Source organism: Stomoxys calcitrans, chromosome 3 (genome assembly GCF_963082655.1).
Source record: "Stomoxys calcitrans chromosome 3, idStoCalc2.1, whole genome shotgun sequence".
NCBI classification, from domain to species: Eukaryota; Metazoa; Arthropoda; class Insecta; order Diptera; family Muscidae; genus Stomoxys; species Stomoxys calcitrans.
Window position 1 is genome coordinate 80,951,000 of NC_081554.1, and position 23,826 is coordinate 80,974,825.

Sequence of the window (23,826 nt, forward strand, 5' to 3'; positions counted from 1 at the left end):
CGCCCTCTAGAAGCTCAAGAAGTCAAGACCCAAGATCGGTTTATATGACAGCTATATCAGGTTATGGACCGATTTGGACCATACTGCGCATAGTTGTTGGAAGTGATATAAAAACACTATGTGCGAAATTTCAGTCAAATCGGATAAGAATTGCGCCCTCTGGAGGCTCAAGAAGTTAAGACCCAAGATCGGTTTATATGGGAGCTATATCAAAACAGGGACCGATTTGGCCCATTTACAATCCCAATCGACCTACACTAATAGGAAGTATTTGTGCAAAATTTTAAGCGGCTAGCTTTATTCCTGCAAAAGTTTGCGTGCTTTCGACAGACAGACGGACGGACATGGCTAGTTTGGCTTAAAATATCACGACGATCAAGAATATATATACTGTGTGGGGTCTCAGACGAATATTTCGAGGTTTTACAAACATAATGACGAAAATAGTATACCCCCATCCTATGGTGGAGGGTATAAAAAGCAAGTTGTATTAGAATCCTCGACAATCCTGTTCGATACAGCCCAGATCGGTCTAGATATAGCTGCCATATTCGATTTGAGGTCTTGGGCCCATAAAACGCGCATTCATTGTCCGATTTCGCTGAAATGTGGGACAGTAAGTTATGCGGGGCCCCTCGACATCCTTGTTTAATTTGGCCCATATCGTTCCAGATTTGGATATAGCAGCTATATGCACCGATCTTTCGATTTAAGGTCTTGGACCCATAATAGGCGCAGTTATTGTCCGATTTCCTGAAATTGGCTCAGCGAGTTGTGTTAGGCTATTCGAGATGCCTGTTCAATAACATTAAGATCGGTCCAGATTTGGATAAAGCTGCCTTATATACCGATATCAGGATTTAAGGTTTAAGGCTTACAAATGGCGAATTTCTTAACCGGTTTTTCTGCCGAATTTAGGCACAATGAGTTACGTTACGACATTCGTATCGAGTATGGTTGAGTTAAGTCTATATTTCGATACATCCGCCTTATAATCCGCAAGTTGTATTAGAATCCTCGACAATCCTGTTCGATACAGCCCAGATCGGTCTAGATATAGCTGCCATATTCGATTTGAGGTCTTGGGCCCATAAAACGCGCATTCATTGTCCGATTTCGCTGAAATGTGGGACAGTAAGTTATGCGGGGCCCCTCGACATCCTTGTTTAATTTGGCCCATATCGTTCCAGATTTGGATATAGCAGCTATATGCACCGATCTTTCGATTTAAGGTCTTGGACCCATAATAGGCGCAGTTATTGTCCGATTTCCTGAAATTGGCTCAGCGAGTTGTGTTAGGCTATTCGAGATGCCTGTTCAATAACATTAAGATCGGTCCAGATTTGGATAAAGCTGCCTTATATACCGATATCAGGATTTAAGGTTTAAGGCTTACAAATGGCGAATTTCTTAACCGGTTTTTCTGCCGAATTTAGGCACAATGAGTTACGTTACGACATTCGTATCGAGTATGGTTGAGTTAAGTCTATATTTCGATACATCCGCCTTATAATCCGATCTCCCAATTTATGGTCTTGGGCCCATTATAGGCGCATTTAAAGTTTAATTCCACTGAAATTTGGGACAGCGAGTTGTGTTAAATGCAAATTTTACCCATGAACAGTCCACTAAGAAACAGGGGCAAACATCTCACATATCAATGAGTGCGGTCCGATTCAAGTTTAAGCTCAATGATAAGGGGCCTCCTTTTTATAGCCGAGTCCGAACGGCGTGCCGCAGTGTGACACCTCTTTGGAGAGAAATTTTGCATGGCATAGTACCTCATAAATGTTGCCAGCATTAGGAGGGGAAAACCACCAATGAAAATTTGTTTTCTAATGTTCTCATCAGGATTCGAACCCAAGCGTTCAGCGTCATAGGCGGACATGCTAACCTCTGCGCTATGGTGGCTACGAGTTATGTTAGCCCACTTGAATTCCCGTTCAATAGTGCTCAAACCGACCCAGATTTGGATTAGCTGCCATATATACTGATCTTCCGACAAAAGGTTAATTTGTAAACCGATTTCGTTAAAATTTGGAACCTTTGACATTCGTACAAAGTATGGTGAAGAACGGGTTTTATTTGGATGTTGCTGCAATATATACCTATTTCCTTATTTAAGTCCTTGGGACCATAACAGCACGTTTATTATTCGATTTCGCTAAAATTTGACTGTATACGGTTCTTCGACATTCGTGCTCAATATGGCTCAGATCGATCTATATTTAGATATAGCTACCATATAGATCGATCTCTTGATTGAAGGTCTTGGACCAATAAAAATTGCATTTACTGCCCGATTCCACTGAAATGTGGCAGGGTGAGCCCGGTTTAGATCTTTGATTTCCGTATATGATTCTGATTGGTCTATATTTGGGTATAGCTGCCATATAAATATACCGATCTCCCAATTTAAGTTCTTAGGTCTATAAGAGGTGAATTTTTTTTATCGACGAACTGGTGCAATGAATTGTGTTAGACCCTTCAAAGCCTTCCCGTAAATGTGGTGGAGATTGGACTATGGAGATCGGTTAATATATATCGGAGATGGTGGGTATCCAAAGTTCGGCCCAGCCGAGCTTAATGCCTTTTTAGTTGTTTTTATACCCTCCACCATAGGATGGGGTTTACTAATATCGTCATTCTGTTTGTAACATCCCGAAATATGTGTCTGAGACCCCATAAACTATATATATTCTTGATCGTCATGTCATTTTAAGTTGATCTAGCCATATCCGTCCGTCTGTCTATCGAAGCACGCTAATTTCCGAAGGAGTAAAGCTAGTCGCTTGAAATTTTTGCACAAATAATTCTTATTAGTGTAGATCGGTTGGGATTGTAAATGGGCCATATCGGTTCATGTTTTGATATACAATAGCTGCCATATAAACCGATCTGGGGTCTTGACTTCTTGAGCCTCTAGAGGTTGCAATTCATATCCGATTTGGCTGAAATTTTGCATGTCGTGTTTCGTTATGACTTTCAACAACTATGCTTAGTATGATCCAAATCGGTCTATAACCTGATATACCTGTCATATAAACGATCTTGAATCTTTACTTCTTGAGCCTCTATAGGGGGGCAATTATAATCCGATCCCATATGGGCTGGATCGGTCTATAGCCTGATTCAGCTCCCATATAGACCGATTTCCCCATTTTTACGCTGCACCACCACTGTGGTACAGGGTATTACAGATTTGTGCATTTGTTTGCAACGCTAAGAAGAAGAAGAGCTAGACCCATCGATAAGTATACCGATCGGCTTAGAATCACTTCCTGATTCGATTTAGCTATGTCCGTCTGTCTGTCTGTCCATGTATTCTTGTAATCAAGGTACAGGTCGCATTTGTTGTCCGATTTTCACAAAATTTTGCATAAGTGTCTTCTTTGGTCCAAGGACAAACGCTATTGATTTTGAAAAAAGTCGGTGCAGATTTAGATATAGCTCCCATATATATCTTTCATCCGATGTGCCCTTTTAAAGCTGTAGAAGTCGCAATTTTGGTCCGATCCTTACAAAATTTAGCACGAAGTGTTTTTTTCACGAACCAAAATGCTTGCGAAATTTTTATGAAACCGGTCCAGATTTAGATATAGCTACCATACATATCTTTCATCCGATATGCCCTTTTAAAGCTGTACGAGCCACAATTTTGGTGCGATCTCTACCAAATTTGGCATGAAATGTTTCGTGTGACGTCCCAATATGTGTGCAAAATTTCACCATAATCGGTTCAGATTTATATATAGGTTCCATATATAACTTTCGTCCGATTTGACCTATAAAGGCTGTAGAAGGCACAATTTTGGTCTGATCTTTACAAAATTTGACACGAAGTGCTTTTTGTGACGTTCCAATATGTGTGCAAAATTTCACCATAATCGGATCAGATTTATATATAACTGGCATGTATATTTTTCATCCGATATGGCCTTTTAAAGCTGTAGTAGCCACAATTTTGGACCCATCCTTACAAAATTTGGCATGGAGCATTTTTTTCAACGTTCTCATAGGTGTGCAAAGTTTCATAAAAATCGGTTCAGATTTAGATATAGCTCCCATATATATTTTTCATTCGATATGGCCTTTCAAGGCTGTAGAAGCCACAATTTTGGTCCGATCTTTACAAAAATTGGTATGGAGCGTTTTATACAACGTTCCCATAGGTGTGCAAAGTTTCATAAAAATCGGTCCAGATTTAGATATAGCTCCCATATACATTTTTTATCCGATATGGCCTTTCAAGGCTGAAGTAGCCACAATTTTGGTCCCATCCTTACAAATTTTGGCATGGACAGTTTCATTCAACGTCCTCATATGTGTGCAAGTTTCATAAAAAACGGTCCAGATTTAGATATAGCTCCCATATATATTTTTCATACGATATGGCCTTTAAGGGCAGTAGAAACGTTAATTTTGGTCCGATCTCTAAAAAATTTTTCGTGAGATGGTTTAGCTGACATCCCAATAGGTGTGCAAAAGTTCATCAAAATTGCTTTCGATAAAATACCCATATATATCTTTTATGCGTTTCGACTTTTAAGGCTGTAGAAGCCACAATTTTCGTACCATCGTAAGAAAATCGTTCAAGGTTCTATTCGATATTTGAATAGGTATGCAAAATTAAAATCTGACTAAGTTGTGATATAAAAAAGTATTATCGTTGGTGTAGGGTATTACATAGTCGGCTCCGCCCGACTTTTGGCTTTCGCTATTGGTTAACTTTTTTTTTTTTTTGTTGAAATTTTTTTTTTCATTTTGGCCGGAATCGAGGAAATTTTCTCAACTCTGATTACAACAGACCTCACATCCAGATCTAGATGTCAAACCTTGAAAATGCTCACGATGCAAATATTGTACATTCAGTTGCTTTTTATCTTTTCCTTCGTAGGTCTATTACATGTGTTTCCCTATTGGAGTAACATGACAAATGGCTCTTGTATAGAACAACAACATTGGCAAACATTTGCGACAAATTAGCACTGACACTTTCCATGGCATGTAAATAGGAAAAAAAGCATTATTGCTTGTAGAGAAAAAAACTCCATGACATTCTGCTCCATGTTAGGAGCGACCATAGTATCATAACATGAAGATAACAACAAATATGTAAGCTGCTATCTATGGCAAGTGAGTAGACACCCCACCATATAAAAGACAAATTTTGCTCAGAAGCATTCAATGGGAAAACAACCACAAAGTGCTTCAAATAAAGTTAGAAAATCGCAACCATGAACATCCTAATGAAAATTGTGGTACTTTTAACGATATTACAGGTGAATTTTGATTTCCATTTGCCCTTTCAAAGTATTTGATGATAAAGGACATTTTGTTTCATTGCTTTCAGTTTGGCATTAGTTTGCCATTGGCGGACGAAAATGCCGATATCAAATTGCCCTTAGAAGGTTCAATAGAGCAAAAGCCCGAGGAAGAATCAGCCAAATTGATTCCAGCCGAAGAGCAAATCCCAATCAAATCAAAAAATCCTAAGGCAAATAAGAAGCACGTGTTACAACCTGCCCCCAGGAAGCATATACCAGTGCCAGAAGATTCTCAGCATGAAATGGAACAAAATTCCCCTAATAATGAAGGCCAAACATTGAGACTTCCAGCACCAGAACCTTTTGATTTTGTTCCACCTCAAGAAGGATCAACCAATTTGTTGCCCTCGGTGCCCGATTTAGAACAAATAAAACGTGACCAACTCTTTGCTTTGGCTATGGCCCAATTTGTCCAATACACCAGGTCATTGGCGAAACAAAGCGAAGATAAACTTGGCGCGATACTAAAGGATTTGGAACAAGTGAAAGATGACAATAACTCCAAACTTATTGATGTAGAAACCAAGGCGATTACCAAATATTTGAAGAAAGTAAAAAGATATCACATGGACGTCTCAAGCATGATGGCAAAAACAATAGCCATTCCTTTGAATTTCCAAAAGCTAGTTGAGGACTTGAAATCGCAAGCGAAAGGTAACATTGATATGGAGCAAATCTTACAGCTAAATAATCTCGATGATTTTGGAAAAGATTTTGCAAATTATTTCGATGGTTTAAAGAGAATTCACTTCGAAGCGATTGAAAAATTCATTAAGAAAAGCATTAAAGCCTAGAATGGGGAATACATTTTCCGTACGTTTGCGGCTCACAAAATATGAATCCTACAGTTGAACGTTATAAGCACAATGCTGAAATAAAGTATTCAATGTTTCAACAATAAATATTTTGTCATAATTTAATAAAACGAGTAAAAAAAAGAGCTAAGTTCGGCCGGGCCCAATCTTATATACCATCCCCCATAGATCGCATTTGTGGAGATCTATGTATCTCTATCTCTAAAATCTCTAAAAATATTGAATGAGAACTGTTATGCTATTGGAGCTATATCAAGTTATAGTCCGATTCGGACCATAAATGAATGCTGTAGGGGCTTAACAAGCAAAATCGGGAGAACGGTTTATATGGGAGCTGTATCAAGCTATTGATCGATTCAGACCAGCGCGCTCTATTGGCTCAAGAAGTCAAGATCAAAGATCGGTTTATATGACAGCTATACCAGATTATGAACCGTTTCGAATCATACTCGGCACAGTTGTTGAAAGTGATACCAAAACACCAAGTGCAAAATCTCAGTCAAATCGGACGAGAATTGCGCCCTCTAGAGGCTCAAGAAGTCAAGACCCAAGATCAATTTATATGGCAGCTATATCAAAACATGGACCAAATTGAACCATACTTAGGGCAGTTGTTAAAAGTAACACCAAAACACCACGTGCAAAATTTCAGTCAAATCAGACGAGAATTGCGCCCTTTAGAGGCTCAAGAAGTCAAGACCCAAGATCGGTTTATATGGCAGCTATATCAAATCATGAACCAATTTAGCCCATTTACAATGCCAACTGACCTACACTTATTAAAAGTGTATGTGCAAAATTTCAAGCGGCTAGCTTCACTCCTTCGAGAGTTAGCGAGCTTTCGACAGACAGACGGACGGATGAACGGACGGACATGGTTAGATCGACTTAAAATGACATGACGATCAAGAATATATACTTTAAGGGGTTTCAAATGCTTATTTCGAGGTGTTACAAACTGAATGACGAAATTACTATACCGTCATCTTATGGTGGAGGGTATAAAAATGGGTCCAAGTACCTGGAGGGGCGCCCCGGCCCCAAAGCCCCCTAAAATATGTTTATTTGACGATCTAGACTCAAATGAAAGGTATTCGGGAGTAGATTAAGAATATGGTCAGGAAGTAGGAATGGGCTTTGTAATTTATTGATAACGGAAGGAGCGGATCCTCCACCGTAACCCCAAAAACACCACCCAAAATCAAAAGTGGACCGATAAGGACAATATGGGTATCAAATGAAAAGTATGCGGGAGTGGATAACGAATCTGGCAAGTGAATTCATGTCGAAGTATAGGGGATCACCCCACCCCCACAAAAACGCCAAAAATGGGCACATTAGCCAATCACGGATATATGGGACTCGGTTTGTTTGTTCCCCATAGACTGAAAAACGGCTGAACCGATTTTCTCGAAATTTTCGCTTGCTATGTATGTTGGTCTGGAAGGAAACATAGGCTATAAAATTTTTCGGTATCGGAAGAGGGACGGTCCCTCCAACTTATGCCAAAAACACAACCCAAAATCAAAAGTGGACCGATTGGGACAATATAGGTATCAAATGTAATGTATTGGATAGTAGAATACGAATATGGTATTAAAATTTGAGTCTAAACACACATCGGGCCGCCCCAAACCCAAACCCCCCCCCCCCCCCCCCCCCCAAACAGACATATTGAACGTTCATTTCAATATGGGGCTCAAACGAAATGTATTCGGGTGTAGATTTCGAATCTGGCATAAAAAATTACATCGAAGTATAGAAGGTCACGCCACCCGTCAAAAACGCCATTAGAACCATTATGACTATATGATAATTGGCTGAACCGATTTTCTTAAAATTGTCATAGATTGTAAACGTTTGTCTGGAAAGAAACATGGGCTATTTAATTTTTAGATATCGGGTGGAGGCGGACCCTCCCCATTACCTCAGAAACGCCACCCATATTCCAAAGTGGTCCGATGAACACAATGAGTGTATCAAATGAAAGGAATTGGAGACCAGATCCAGATCCAAATTTTGTGCAGATCGGTTGAAAATTGCTGCTACTACGGCCACTTAAGTGCAAATCGGGCGATACATATATATGGGAGCTTTACCTAAATCTAAACCGATTTTGATAAAATTTTGCAGATATGCTAAGATTAGTAACAAACAATTGGATCCAAATTTTGTGCAGATCGGTTGAAAATTGTGGCTTCTACAGCCTTAAACGGCCATATGGGATGAAAGATATATATGGGAACTATATCTAAATCGGGACCGATTTTCATAAAATTTTCCACACATATTAGGACGTTAAATAAATCACCTCGCGCAAAATATTTTAAAGATCAGACTTAAACTGTGGCTTCTACAGCCTTAAAAGTTCATATAGGATGAAATATATATATGGGAGCTATTTCTAAATCTGAACCGATTTTTATAAACATATGTTATCGCAGAGACAAGTCATACCTTTTGGGCTGTTATCGCAGAGACAAGGCATACCTTTTGGGCTGTTATCGCAGAGACAAGGTGGTCTCATGCGAAAAGCTGTTAACGGCCGGCCCGGAATGACGGTATTAAGTTGTAAAATTTTTGTTTGCATTCTCTTTGTTGTTCATCTTCTTTCTCACATATTCTCTGCTCATGTATTCTCTTATATACACACAATCACACAAATTTCTTTGGGTGTGTTGGCAAAACGTCGATCAGCTTGATGGCAAGATGGCAGATTGTACCATATGATTTGTTGTTATCGTACAAATAAGCCCACCTTCAATTGTTTCGCCATGTCGCATAGACTATCCAAATCATGTATATAGGTATCAACCGCCCTAGAGCGTTAGGATCAGCGCGACAAGAGAGAACCTCTAGATCAAGCGGCATATCAAGCGGGTCTAGACAACATTCATGCTGACAAGGTAGCAGATGCGGTAAATAGCTACTGGCTGAATGTAGTCCTTGGAGGACGACCGCCTTCCATTGCACTTGAGGAAATTGACCTCCCCCGACAAATCAGACATGTTCGTGCTCAATTACGGTCCGGCAGATGCGGCCGTCTCAACTCCTACAGAGCAAGGATTGATGCCCAATTGTGACCTGGGATCACACGGCACACGTCACCTGTTTAATTGCCCGATTAGACCCACTCGACTCAGACCAAGATCCCTCTGGATGCACCCCATCTTAGTCGCAGATCTGGACACTCAATAGAATTAAGCAGACGAAAGGTAGAACACAAAAAACCGATACAACAACAACGATCAAGAATATATATACTTTATAGGGTCGGAAATAAAATATATATATAAAAAATCATTTTAAAATAAGTTGTTCATAATTGACCTGTTCTGGGTGCCGGGCCACAGATATATACCCAGGGAATTGTCAAGCGGACGAGCTTGCGAGACTAGGAACCACCTTACACATTCTAGGGGTGTTGGAATCTGTGGGTATGTCTCTAGGGACATGTAAGCTAAGTCTCCAGAATAAAGCCCGAAAAGCAACGAATGATAGATGATCACAAAGGATATCAATGCCTAAAACAGGCGTCTCAATCATTGTGTCCTTCATGACAGGTCACTGTCTGATCGGAAAACATGCCGACAGACTGAAGGCTGCCAGCAATGACTTTTGCCGAAGCTGTGAGTTCATCGAAGAAGAAGAGATTACAGAACACCTTCTGTGTGTGTGTATCGCACTGACAGTCAGAAGGAGTTTCACTTTAGGTTCTCATTTCTTTGAGAACCTGCCTGATTTAGCGGATGTGAACCTTCGCAAGTTGTTGGCTTCTAAAAGCGATCTGTATGATTCAACGGTAGGAACTACAAGGTATCTAACTTCTTCTGTTCCTGTGGTATCACAATGAACTGTATCTTCGTAGCAATCGGAACTTGATAGCACTTCATGTCAACTTTCCTTTATGTAATTATATAAAATGTGATTCCTTTAGAAAGTTTTTCTTATAATTTTCAAAACCTTCCTTTAAGTCAAAGAATTTGTAGGTCTTCGTAATAATTCATAGAACTAATTAGACGGGTTTTAATTCTATGCAAAATTGCTTGCGTAAAAACTTGCAATTTCTTTTATGTTATGCTAAAAAGAGAAATAGTCGCATCCGAAAAAACTTCTTGTTAAAAGGAAGTACTTTGGAATGATTAAAAATTTATAAGCTTAAATAAACCAAATTGAATCACTGGAGCATTGCAAACCTTGAACTCATGAACGAATTAATTGGCAGGACGTACTTATTAAGTTTAAACATAAGATACTTAATGTGACACTTTTATAGCCATCACCATAGGATAGCACCCCAAAATATTGACCTTCAATATTCTAGTCATGCATCGCATCGGCTAAGATTTGTTATAGCTCCAAATAAAGTGGTCCATCAACTTGACTTCCTGAGCCCCTACAAGCTCTAAATTTAGTCAAATTTTCTATGTGAAGCATGTATATATTGTCTAACTTCCAAATTCTTGACAGCTACGTCAATAAACATATATAGCCCCCTCAGTATTAACCGATCACCTTATTTAATTTATTGAGCCTCCATTTCTTACGATTTCTTACACCCACACCAAATCCCATGCCGGTAGGTCGATAAGTAGATGTAGCTCCTAAATAAGCAAGTATCCTCGATGGTGGTCCCCTATTTTCGGCCAAGCCAAAATTAGCATTTTTTTCTTGTTTATACTAATAACATATCATTACTAGCATCCTGGTGGTTCGCTTAGCTACACCAATTTTTGATACCCCAAAGGACCAAAAACCTAAATTTCCAGTTCATATGATTATGAATTTTGAGAGCTTTGGCTCAATTCATAAAGTAAGTACCATATTCTATGTTTTAGTACCAACTGTATTATTTTGACAAAAATAAATCTTCTTGTTGCCCAAAATTTGGCGAACATAAGCCAAAATGTTTGAATGGTGAATTGATTATATAGTCACCTATTATATCCTTCTTAGTTGTGCCTTCTTGCCAAATTTCAGACCTCTAGCTCCCTCTCTAAAGAAAGTACCAAATGGTACCAATTGCGATACTAAACGTACGTTTCCTCCCGTTACCAGTATTTTTTCCATTTTTATACCCACCACCATAGGATGGGGGTATACTAATCTAGTCATTCCGTTAGTAACACCTCGAAATATTCGTCTAAGACCTCATAGAGTATATATATTCTTGATCGTCTTGACATTCTGAGTCGAACTAGGTATGTCCGTCCGTCCGTCCATCTGTCGAAATCACCATAGCGGTCGGACGCGTAAAGCTAGCCGTTTAAAACTTTTAACAGATACTTAAAATTGATGTTGGTCGTTGGGGATTGCAAATAAGTCATATCGGTTCAGATTGAGATGTAGCTCCCATATAAACCGATCTCACGATTTGACTTCTTGGGCCCCTGAAAGCCGCAATTGTTGGCTGAAATTTAACACATAGTGTTCTGTGATGTCTATCAAAAATTGTGTTATGTACGGTCCGAATCGGTCCATAACCTGATATAGCTTTCATATAAACTGATCTCCCGATTTAATTCTTGAGTCGCTGGAAGCCTTAATTTTCATCCAATTTGGCTAAAATTTTGCACACAGTGTTCTATTAGGACTTCCAAGTACGGTCCAAATCGGTCGAGAACCTAATGTAGCTCCCATATGAACCGATCTTCTGATTTGAATTCTTGACCCCTGGAACCCTCAATTTTTTGCACATAGTGTTCTGTTATAACTTCCAGCAACTGCGTCAAGTACGGTCCAATTGGTCAAGAACATGATATAGCTCCCATTTAAACCGATCACCCGATTTGACTGCTTCAGCCCCTGGAACCACAAATTTCATCCGATTTGGCTGAAATTTTGTACATAGTGTTCTGTTATGACTTTTTATGTACGGTCCGAGTCGGCCTATAACCTGATATAGCTTCCATATAAACCGATCTCCCGATTTGATTTTTTGAGCCGCTGGAAGCTTCAATTTTCATCCAATTTGGCTAAAATTTTGCACATAGCGTTCCGTTATGACTTCCAATAGCTGCACTAAGTCGGTTTAAATCGGTCGGAAACTTGATATAGCTCCCATATTATCCGATATCCCGATTTGACTTCTTGAGCACCTGGAAGCTACAATTTTTGTCCGATTAGGCTGAAAATTTCCACATGGTGTTCTGTAATGACTTCCAATAACTGTGCTAAGTACGGTTTAAATCGGTCCGATACCTGATATAGCTTCCATATAAACTGATCGCCCGATTTGATTTCTTGAGCCCCAACAAGCCGCAATTTTCGTCCGATTTGGCTGACATTTTGCACTTAATGTTTTGCTATGACTTCCAACAACTGTGCTTAGTACAGTCTAAGTCGGTTTTATATCCTGATATCTTGTAGCTCCCATATAAAGCGATCTCCCAATCTGACTTCATGAGCTGTTACACTCCACAATTTTTGTCCGATTTAGCTGAAATTTTGCATGTGGTGCTCCGTTATGTCTTTCAACAACTGTCCCAAATACGGTCCAAATCAGTCTATAACCTGATATTGCTCCCGTGTAAACCGGTCTCTCGATCATCCTTTTTCAATTTCTAGAAGCTTTAATTTTTGCTGGTTTGACAGAAGTTTGGTATGTATAATAAAATAATGCCCTTCAACTTAATTTATTTTGTATAAATTTTTTGCAGAATCTATGGTGGTAGATTCTCAAGATTCGGCCCGGCCGAACTTAGCACGTTTTTACTCAATTGTACCTACATGCCAAATTTCGGACCTCTAGCTCCATCTATGATGCCAGTATGAAATAGTACCAATTTTAGTACCAAAATGTTGGAATTGTGAAAAACCCATTTAGTCGACCATCATATATTTCAAAGTTTATCCTACATCCCAAATTTCAGACCTCTGGCTCTATCTGCACAGAAAGTACCAAATGGTACCAATACTGGTACTAAAATGGACGAATTGTAAAAAACATCCGTAGTCACCCATCATAATTTTCCTGCATGCCAAACTCCAAACTTCTAGCTCCATCTCTAAAGAAAGTACCAAATGGTACTAAACGTACGTTTTCTCCAGTTGCCAGTATTTTTTTCCCCCCATTTTTCTTTTCACCCTCACCCTTTTGCATCAGATGTCTTTTAAGTCAAATTTCAAAACTTTACCTCTATCCACCCTCCCCGTATATTGTTCACCCATTTCGTACCTTTTTGGTACTCTTCTCAGTACCTGAATGTACAAATTTCCAAAAACTCTAATAGTCAACCAACTTAGGTTTCCATAGTGTACCGAGGTTTCAAAATTCAGAGCTCTAGAGTAATTAACAATGCAAGTACCAAATAGTACCAATGGCAGTACTAAGCGTACTATTTTTCCCACATCCGGTACGATTTTCCAAAATTTTCTCACCAAAGCCTTTTTTCGAGACGCTCTTTAACAACATAATTCAAAAACATAACTAGCCCTTTCCGTTAGCGCTGTGCAGATATATACCATTTCCTACGTTTTGGTACTTTTTAGTACCTAAACGTACGAATATCACCAAATGCAGCCTTATCCCATGCCTATGATCGAAGACAAACGTTCGTACAAAATTTCATGATTCTAGCTTCAGCAGTTTGGGCTGGGCGATGATCAATCAGGCAACTCTTTTATGTAAAGGATGATTTTTTAGCCATTACCTTTTTTGGCAACACTGGTTTCGTGTTTGTTTGGCTCACGCACGTTTCGTGTTTTTTTTTCACTGTCACACATCTTCAGTTTGGTCTATAATTTAACCATGAATCTTCTTATCAACGAACAACGCTTGCAAATTATTACATTTTATTATCAAATGGCCAGCGTAGCGCAGAGGTTTACATGTCCGCCTATGATGCTGAACGCCTGGGTTCGAATCCTGGCGAGACCATCAGAAAAAAATTTCTCAGCGGTGGTTTTCCCCTTCTAATGCTGGCAACATTTGTGAGGTACTATGCCATGTAAAACTTCTCTCCAAATGATGTCGCACTGTGGCACGCCGTTCGGATTCGGCTATAAAAAGGAGGCCCCTTATCATTGAGCTTAAACTTGAATCGGAATGCACTCATTGATATTTGAGAAGTTTTCCCCTGTTCCTTAGTGGAATGTTCATGGGCAAAATTTGCATTTGCATTATCAAAACGCGTGCTTTGCTAAGAAAGTTCATCGCTCGCTTCTTCCATTCCAGCGACGAAGCTCATTTTTGGCTCAATGGGAACGTTAATAAGCAGAATTGTCGATTTTGGAGTGAAGATCAGCCAAAGCATTGCAAGAGCTACCAATGCATCCAGAAAAAGTCACAGCTTGGTTTATGGCGGTTTATGGGCTGGTGGCATCATTGGACCGTACTTCTTCAAAGATAATGTGACTGTGAATGGTGAGCGGTATCGTGATATGACATGTAACTTTTTTTGCCCAAAATGCAAGAGCTTGCCTTGCATGACATGTGGTTACCACAAGACGGTATTCGATAAACATTTTATTTCAAGCTCGGGACCGGTCAATTGACCGCCCTCATTGGACTAGTTTTTGTGGGAATATGTTAAAGCTCATGTCTATACAGACAACCCCGCTTTAATTGACGCATTGGAAGACAACATTAAAGCATTTATTCGTGAGATACCAGCCGAAATGTTGTAAAGAGTATGCCAAAATTAGACTAAGCGGTACGACCATTTGAGGCGCAGTTACGGTCAATATTTTTGTGAAATAATCTTCAAACATTAACTTATGTGGACCGTACTATCGATTCAAATAAAGATATCATATATTTTCGGAATTTTATGTATTCTTTTTGAAAAATTTTCCTTTAGCTCTAAAAAATCACCCTTTTTATAGATATTGATAATGAAATGTTATTAGTGCGCATAATTTTCAGTGTTGAAGAAAAGGAGGAGTTGTCTGTGGTCTGCCACCTTATGTGTCTGACATTTTAGTTTTTGTAATCAACAGAGTTATCTGTCCGGTAGTAATATTTCCATGGGAAAATTTTCGTGCACCAGTGCCCTTTAGTTGGAATTAATAAGGTAATGAAATTATTGAAAGAACCATAGTTCCACAAATCTTGGGGACAAAGTATTTCCTTTTTCCACCACTAAATACCATTTACATACTGCTTTAAATACCATAGAAAATTTGAATGAGATATCACTCCTTCTAGAAAACAAATATTAATGGTGCGTTCGTCGTATTTAAAAACTTCTTTCAACCCAAAAAAAAAGATGCAAATTTTTTCTTTGCTAGCCTTTGCGCATTTAAAATGCATGTCATAAGTTCACTTCTTGACATTAATGCTATATTCCATTATATCACTACCATCAGCAACCATAAAAACTGCCTTTGGTTCAACAGTCATCCAACTTTTATGGCATCTTAAGAGACCTCCTTGCTTGCTTGAACAAAGTGCAACAGTATGCTTTTGATTTAAGTATTGTGGCATCATGTTCAATACAAATTGTTGGCTAATTGAAAAGTTGACTTGGGGGAAAAGTTGAAAAGCATAGGAAAAAGCGACACATACATATATAGGGTTTTCCAATAGGGACTTGACAATCTTGAATTTATTTTGTGAATTGATCATACACCAATCTTTGAACTGTCACTGTAAATACATTCCGTAAACTCAACATTTTCCCCATGGTTGAGTATATGAACATTTACTACCGAAATTCGGAGTCGGTGACCCCTACTTTAAGAGCCTTCATCATCTGTAGTGGCGAATTTTTGGCTTAAGGGGTTCCTCAATAAACAAAATATGCGTTATTGGTCAGGTGTAAGTCCACATGTGTTTGATGAATTAACACTTCATCCACAAAAAATAACTGATTGGTGGGGTTTGCATGCCAGCGGCGTCATTGGGATATACTTCTTTGTCGATGATACCAATCGTCACATTTCCGTCATTATTTTTACCGATTATTTTCTGCCTTACTGATTATTTTTTGCCTGAATTAGAAGATATGGAACTGGAGGAAATGTGTTTTCAACGGGACGGTGTCACAAGCCACACACACTACATTTCAATCCATTTATTGACATTTGATAAGCATATTATCTCAAAAAATGACGCAGTGGGTTGATCGCTTCGTTCATGCGATTTAACGCCTCTAAACTATTTTGTTTGGGGCTACGTTAATTCATGGGACAATGCCAACAAGCCTGGAAGGAAGGGGTTTCCGATCGGATACCTGAGATGAACCTTGAATTCCAGTGCGAAACAATCCTGCCATCGGCACAGTCTTGGATTGACGGAACCCTAGTATTGCCATCTGCATGATCATGTTACACGGATGGATCAAAGCTAGAGGACAGAGTGGGCCTGGGGGTTTAAATTAAAAAAACCAGGGAGTGACATCTGTTTTAGACTGCCTGACCATAATACGGTCCCGCAGGCGGAGATCCGGGCGATCACGGAATGTGTGAAGTGGTGTGGTGCTAACGCGAGGACGTCGAGTCCGAACATCTTTACCAACAGTAAAATTGCCATAAGGGCAGTAACAACCACGACGGTAAGGTCACGAACGGTGTTGCAGTGTAAGAAGGAGATTAACGCCTTCTCTGAGAATGGCAAAATCCGCATCATTTGGGTGCCGGGCCATAACGGATTTAGGGGATATGAAAGGACAGGCGATTTGGCGGTGAAGGCCAGCGAACTGCTATCAATAAACTTGGTTAACCTGAAGCCTTTCCGGTCGACGCAGTCCGAGTTAAGGAAGTGGACATCGAATGTGCATGCAACATTGTGGAACAGCGAAACGGTCGGTAGGACGGCGAAAATTTTATGGGAAGATCCAGATCGTGAGAAGACGAGGCTAATACTGAAAGCAACCAAAAAGGAGGTCAGTATAGCTATTGGTATCATAACGGGTCACATAGGACTACGAGCTCACTTATGTAAAACCGTTGCGCCAAGTGATAGCATGTGTGGGGCATGCGGGGAAGATGATGAGACGTTGGACCATTTCCTTTGTCATTGCCCGGCTTTCGCGTCCAACAAATACCGGTACTTAGGTGGAGACACAATATCAGACATGAACCAATATAGGGGAGTGGCATTGGAAACAATTAAGAATTTTGTAAGTAGCACGGAATTCCTAACTTAAAATTTTCTTTTTAGAGGTTACTTTATAGTTTTTAGAGCGCACAACAAGATGATTACTGGCGTAGGTGTATGTCCATAGTGGCAAGGGGCGGATTAATATCTGCACCCTCTTTCAACCTAACCTAACCTAACCTATGCCAACAAGCAGACAACCTTGGAAGAGTTCAGAGCCATCATTGAACGGGAAATAGCAATAGCAACCATTTAGGCTGAAGTGTAGGCCGAGACTGGGTCCAAGGTATTGGCAGATGCAAGCGTGCCCGTGGTAGGCACATGAACGAAGTCTAGTTCCATTATCAAATGTTTTGATTGTACATTAAAGCGATAATAAAGTTTTTCAAACATCTGAAATGGTTTGCGTTTTATTGAAAAAAAGTTGTCAAGTCCTTATTTGAAAACCCAATATAAGATGATGAGAACTTTTTCGTTGCTTTGAAGAGATACTTCATTTTTGTTTATAAATTGATGTGTATAGATAGAGACTGTAAAATATCCAAAATGTACTTACCCTGTGAATTGGGTAACTACCCGGGTATTTACCCATATATACCCAAATGCTAGGTATTTATAATGTTGCAGATATCTTAGCTACAAAAAAACATTTTGCAAACAATGTTGTATGATTTTGCTTTCTTTGTATATAAACCTGACATTTTGATCTCATAAAATCGGACTATTATTATTTTTATTTATTATTATTATTATTTTATTTTGTTTTCTATCATCATTACAATTCAAAACTTCTAATACATAGTATATATTAAATATAACAAAATAGAATATGTATTTATGACAATAACTTAGAAAGTTGTCTGTCAATAACCGATATTTAAAATTCTGTTAAATTAACTATAATTCTATAAAATAGTTGGTTTTTTTTTTTTTTCAAAATTGTTCTTGAATTATATTCTTTCTATATCTTAATGCCATTCGGACATAATTGTATAGCTTCTCCCATCCATCTTCCATATACCCATTTAAAATATTTATAAGTTCTCTTTCTTCTAAATATGTGCTTCCTAAAAACCTCACTCTAATTTCACATAATATTGGACATTTGGCAATGAAATGTTGCATATTCTCGACTTCACGTGTATTGCAGAGAGTACATAGCTTTGTTTCTTCATTTCCATGGTAGTTTCCATTTAAAGGGAGTACATCGGCTCTTGTTCTCATTAAAATAGAAATCTGATCCAAATTCCTACTATTGGCCATATACTCTATTCCAACCTCTGGATTCAGAAAACGGTAAAATCTGGTTTCGCTGGCATTTGCACTCCGTCTTTTTTGTCTATAGTTCTGTATTTTTAGCTTATTTGACATATCGTCCATTTCTCTTATCCATTCCTGCGTATTTATATCTATATTAGATGTTGAAATATTTACTTGATACGCCAAGGTTTCTATGGTCTTTGCCCAAAATATTCTTTTCTCCCATATTTTGGAGGACAGTATATGTGGTAATCTTCGGGTTTCATATTTAAATAACGTAGTTCCAACATAATCCAAGTGAAGCTTTAGAGTGTAGAAGTGATTGTCCTGTACATCTGTTTCTAATGATAAAATGTAGTTTGGCAGTGAATCTGGTTGCCTCAATACCCTTTTTAAGAAGTATCTCTGTAGCTTATCAACTTCATCGAACCATCCAAATCCCCACACTTGTGCCGCATAAGACTGTGTCGTTCTACATACGCTTTGAAAGATTTTCCATTTTGCTATTAGTGATATCTGTGGCTTATTTATAAGTTCCTTCCAGGTAGCATTTATGCACGTTTTCGATTTTATATTTCTGGCCTCGACATGTTTTGTGAAGGTCATTTTTGGTGTTAATGTGACCCCTAAATAAATATATTCATTCACGATTTCGATTTCTTGATTGTGATATATCCATTTTTCATTTGTCGATAGTCTACCTCCATTTCGGAAGACCATTATCTTTGATTTTGCCAAATTTACAACCATATTCCACTGGATGCAATAATTTTCCAAGTTCTTTATCATTTTTTGCAATACTTCTCTATCTTCCGCTAAAATCACTATGTCATCAGCATACAATAACACACGAATATTTAATTCATCAATCAGCACTCCACCTTCTAGCCCGTCGTGCAGATCATTTAGATACAAGGTAAATAACAATGGTGACAATAAACATCCTTGTCGTACTCCAGTGTAAGTATAGAAATGCTCTGATACGTCTTTTCCAGTCCATACCACCGACCTAGTATTTCTGTATATTTTTTCAATCAAATTAACTACTTTTGTTGAAATCCCCATGCTATGAAGTTTAAAAAACATCAGGTTTCGTGAAATCATATCAAAAGCCGCCGAAAAATCAACAAAAAACGCATAGACTTTCTTTTTCTCATCAAGTTTTAGGTGAACAATTGAGGCTAAATTATATATATTGTCTACCGTCGAATATCCTGATCGGAAGCCTGCTTGAAATTCATTTAAAATGTTATTGCTTTCTGTCCACTGCTTTATACGATTATTTAAAATTCCCATAAGAACTTTGGCAGAAGAATTCATAAAGGTTATCCCTCTATAATTGCTTGTTATATTAAGATCTCCTTTTTTGTGGATGGGGAATATTACCGATTCTTCCATTGTACTATCTACACGACTTGTGTTAAACATTTCGTTATACTGATTGGCCAATTCCGCTAGAAATTCCTGGGATGCATTTTTTAAGAACTCATATGGCACTCTGTCTATACCTGGTGCCTTGTTTTCCTTTGTCTTCTTCAGCACTTCGGTAATTTCAAAGACCTCGATATTTTTATCCAGTTCATGGTCGGTTCGATACATTGGCGCATACTGAATATCATTTGCAAATTGTTGCTGGTTTAAGAGCATATCAAAGTATGTTTTAAATTCTTGAGCCGAAATATTTGCCCCTATCTCCGGACTATAGTTATATATAGCCGCTGTATTGACCAATCTCCCGACTTAAAGTCTTGATGCAATAGATTGCTCATTTTTTATCAGATTTCAATGAAATTTATCACATGGAGTTCTGGTAGAACCCTACTTATTGCTGTAAAATGTGATTCAGATCGGACCACATTTGGATATAGCTGCCATATAGACGGATCTCCCGATAAGCCTATAAGAGCAGCATTTTTTTATACCCACCACCGAAGGATGGGGGTATATTCATTTTGTCATTCCGTTTGCAACAGATCGAAATATCCATTTCCGACCCTATAAAGTATATATATTCTTGATCAGCGTAAAAATCTAAGACGATCTAGACATGTCCGTCCGTGTGTCCGTCTGTCTGTTGAAATCACGCTAGAGTCTTTAAAAATAGAGATATTGAGCTGAAATTTTTCACAGATTCTTTTTTTTGTCCATAAGCAGGTTAAGTTCGAAGATGGGCTATATCGGACTATATCTCGATATAGCCCCCATATAGACCGATCCGCCGATTAAGGGTCTTAGGCCAATAAAAGCCACATTTATTATCCGATTTTGCTGAAATTTGAGACAGTGAATTGTGTTAGGCCCCCCAGCATCCTCCGTCAACTTGGCCCAGATCGGTTCAGATTTGGATATAGCTGCCATATAGATCGATCCTCCGATTTAGGGTCTTGGGCCAATAAAAGCCACATTTATTATCTGATTTTGCTGAAATTTTGGACATCTCCTCGTCTTCTTCGACATCTTTCGTCAATTTGGACCCGATCGGTCTAGATTTGCATATAGCTGCCATATATACCGATCCTCCGATTTAGGGTCTTGGGCCCAAAAAACCACATTTATTATCCCATTTTGCTGAAATTTAGGACAGTGAGTTGTGGTGAGCCGTTCGACATCCTTCATCAATTTGGCCCAGATCGGACCAGATTTGGATATAGCTGCCATATAGACCGATCCTCCGATTTAGGATCTTAGGCCTATAAAAGCCACATTTATTATCCGATTTTGCTGAAATTTGGGACAGTGAGTGGCCTTAGGCCCTTTGACATCTTTCTTCTATTTGGCCCTGATCGGTTCAGATTTGGAAATAGTTGCTAAATAAACCGATCTCTCGATTTAAGGTTTTGGGCCCATAAAAAGCGCATTTATTGTCCGCTGTCGCCGAAAGTTGGGACAGTGAGTTGTGTTGGGCCCTTCGATATTTGTCTTCAGTTTGCCTCAGATCGGTCCAGATTTGGATATAGCTGCCATATAGACTGATCTCTAGGTTGAACAATGACTTGTACTTATAAGCATTTGGTCTAAATCGGATGATATGTCTATATAGCTGCTATGGGGCATAAGGTATGAATTTTTTACTGGATTTTGACGAAAGGTGGTTCACATATATACCCGAGGTGGTGGGTATCCAAAGTTCGGCCCGGGCCGAACTTAACGCCTTTTTACTTGTTCTATTCGATTTCGTTGAAATTTGGCAAAATGAGTTTTGGTCGACCTCTGCGCCTTTTTGTTAAATGTTGTTCAGATCGGATTATCTTAAGATATAGCTGCCATATAGACCGATCTCCCTATATAGAGCGTTGAACCCATAAGAGGAGCATTTATTCGATTTAGATGAAATTTGGCACAGTGAGTTTTGGTCGAAGTCTACACCTTTTGTTGAATGTTGTTCAGATTGAATTATATTAAGATATAGCTGCCATATAGACCGATCTCCCGATATATGATGTTGAGCCTATAAAAGGAGCATTTTTTATTCGATGTCGGTGAAATTTTGCACTGTGAGTTTTGGTAAACCTTTACACCTTTGTGTTGAATGTGGTCCAGGTCAGAACATATTTGGATATAGCTGCCATATTAACCGACCGTCGCAGGTTATTGGCCAATTATTATTTGTATACCCTTCACCATATGATGGGGGTATACGTATTTCGTCATTCCGTTTGTAACACCTCGAAATATTCGTCTAAGACCCCATAAAGTACCTATATTCTTGATCGTCATGACATTATGGGTCGATCTAGGAATGATCCTTGTTTTGATATATCTACCATATAAACTTAGAGGGTTTATATGGTAGAGGGCGCAATTATAATCCGATTTCGCTGAAATTTTGCACAAATCGTTTTGGTATGACAACAACTGCGTTAGGTATTGGAGCTATACCAGGTTATAGACCGATTTAGACAGTACTTGGCAAACTTGTTAAAAATTTTCAGCCAAATCATACAAAAATTGCGTCTTGTAAGGACTCGAGAGGTCAAAGCGAGAGAACGGTTATATGGGAGCTATGTCTAAATCTGAGCCGATATACCCCATTAGCATTTCCCGACGACCTGCATCAATAATAAGTATCTCTGCAAAATTTCAAGCGGATAGCTTTACGAGTTCGACCGCTATCATGATTTCGACAGACGGACATGGCTAGATTGACTCTGAACGTCTGAATGTTGTCCTATATATCCTATAGCCTGGGTTTAAACCCCTGCGTGAACATCAGAAAAAATTGTCAGTGGTGGTTATCCTAGTGCGGGAGATATTTGTAAGATATCCAGCCGTGTGGACTCGGAGGTCCCTTATCATTAGCTAGAACTCGGACTGCAATCATTGATATGAGAAAGTATCCCATGTTTTTCAATGGAATATTGTGAGGAAATTTAATCCCTCTTATGCCCTGTTTTTATACCCTCCACCATTTGTAACTACTCGAAACATTCGTCTGAGACCCCATAAAGTATATATATTCTTGATCGTCGTGACATTTTATGTCGATCGAGCCATGTCCGTCCGTCTGTCCGTCCGTCTGTCAGTCGAAAGCACGCTAACTTCCGAAGGAGTAAAGCTAGCCGCTTGAAATTTTGCACAAATACTTCTTATTAGTATAGGACGGTTTGTATTGTAAATGGGGCATACCGGTCCATGTTTTGATATAACTGCCATATAAACCGATCTTGGATCTTGACTTCTTGAGCCTCTAGAGTGCGCAATTCTAATCCGATTGGAATGAAATTTCGCACGACGTGTTTTGTTATGATATCCAACAACTGTGCCAAGTATGGTTCAAATCGGTTCATAAGCTGATATAGCTGCCATATAAACCGATCTTGGGTCTTGACTTCTTGAGCCTCTTTGAGCCTCTAGAGGGCGCAATTCTTATCCGATTGGATTGAAATTTTGCACGACGTGTTTTGTTATGATATCCAACAACTGTGCCAAGTATGGTTCAAATCGGTAAAAAAAACTGATATAGCTGCCACATAAACCGATCTTGGGTCTTGACTTCTTGAGCCTCTAGAGGGCGCAATTCTAATCCTATTGAAATGAAATTTCGCACGACGTGTTTTGTTATGATATCCAACAACTGTGCCAAGTATGGTTCAAATCGGTTCATACCTTGATATAGCTGTCATATAAACCGATCTTGGGTCTTGAGTTCTTGAGCTTCTAGAGGGCGAAATTCTTATCCGATTTGAATGAATTTTGGCACGACGTGTTTTGTTATAATATCCAACAACTGTGCTAAGTATGGTTCAAATCGGTTCATAACTTCAGATAGCTGTCATATAAACCGATCTGGGATCTTGACTTCTTGAGCCTGTAAAGGTCGCAATTATTATCCGATTTGCCTGAAATTTTGTACGTCGGATTCTCTCATGACCATCAACATACA

The 23,826-nt window shown here is 38.9% G+C and overlaps 3 protein-coding genes across 4 annotated transcripts in view; 2 read left to right on the forward strand and 1 right to left on the reverse strand.

The window, feature by feature from the left end:
• LOC106093852 (adult cuticle protein 1) overlaps positions 1-23,826 on the forward strand; it is a 405,361-nt gene that overhangs the window by 297,071 nt on the left and 84,464 nt on the right. The gene's annotated exons all lie outside the window — the stretch shown is intronic.
• The window catches only part of LOC106085680 (protein split ends), a 121,866-nt gene that overhangs the window by 47,362 nt on the left and 50,678 nt on the right, over positions 1-23,826 (reverse strand). The window lies entirely within an intron of this gene.
• LOC106085681 (uncharacterized) lies at positions 5,174-6,229 on the forward strand. The gene is made up of 2 exons (XM_013250019.2): positions 5,174-5,282; positions 5,354-6,229. Exons 1-2 carry the CDS (start codon positions 5,238-5,240, stop codon positions 6,119-6,121), a joined length of 813 nt encoding a protein of 270 aa, XP_013105473.2. The 5' UTR covers positions 5,174-5,237; the 3' UTR covers positions 6,122-6,229.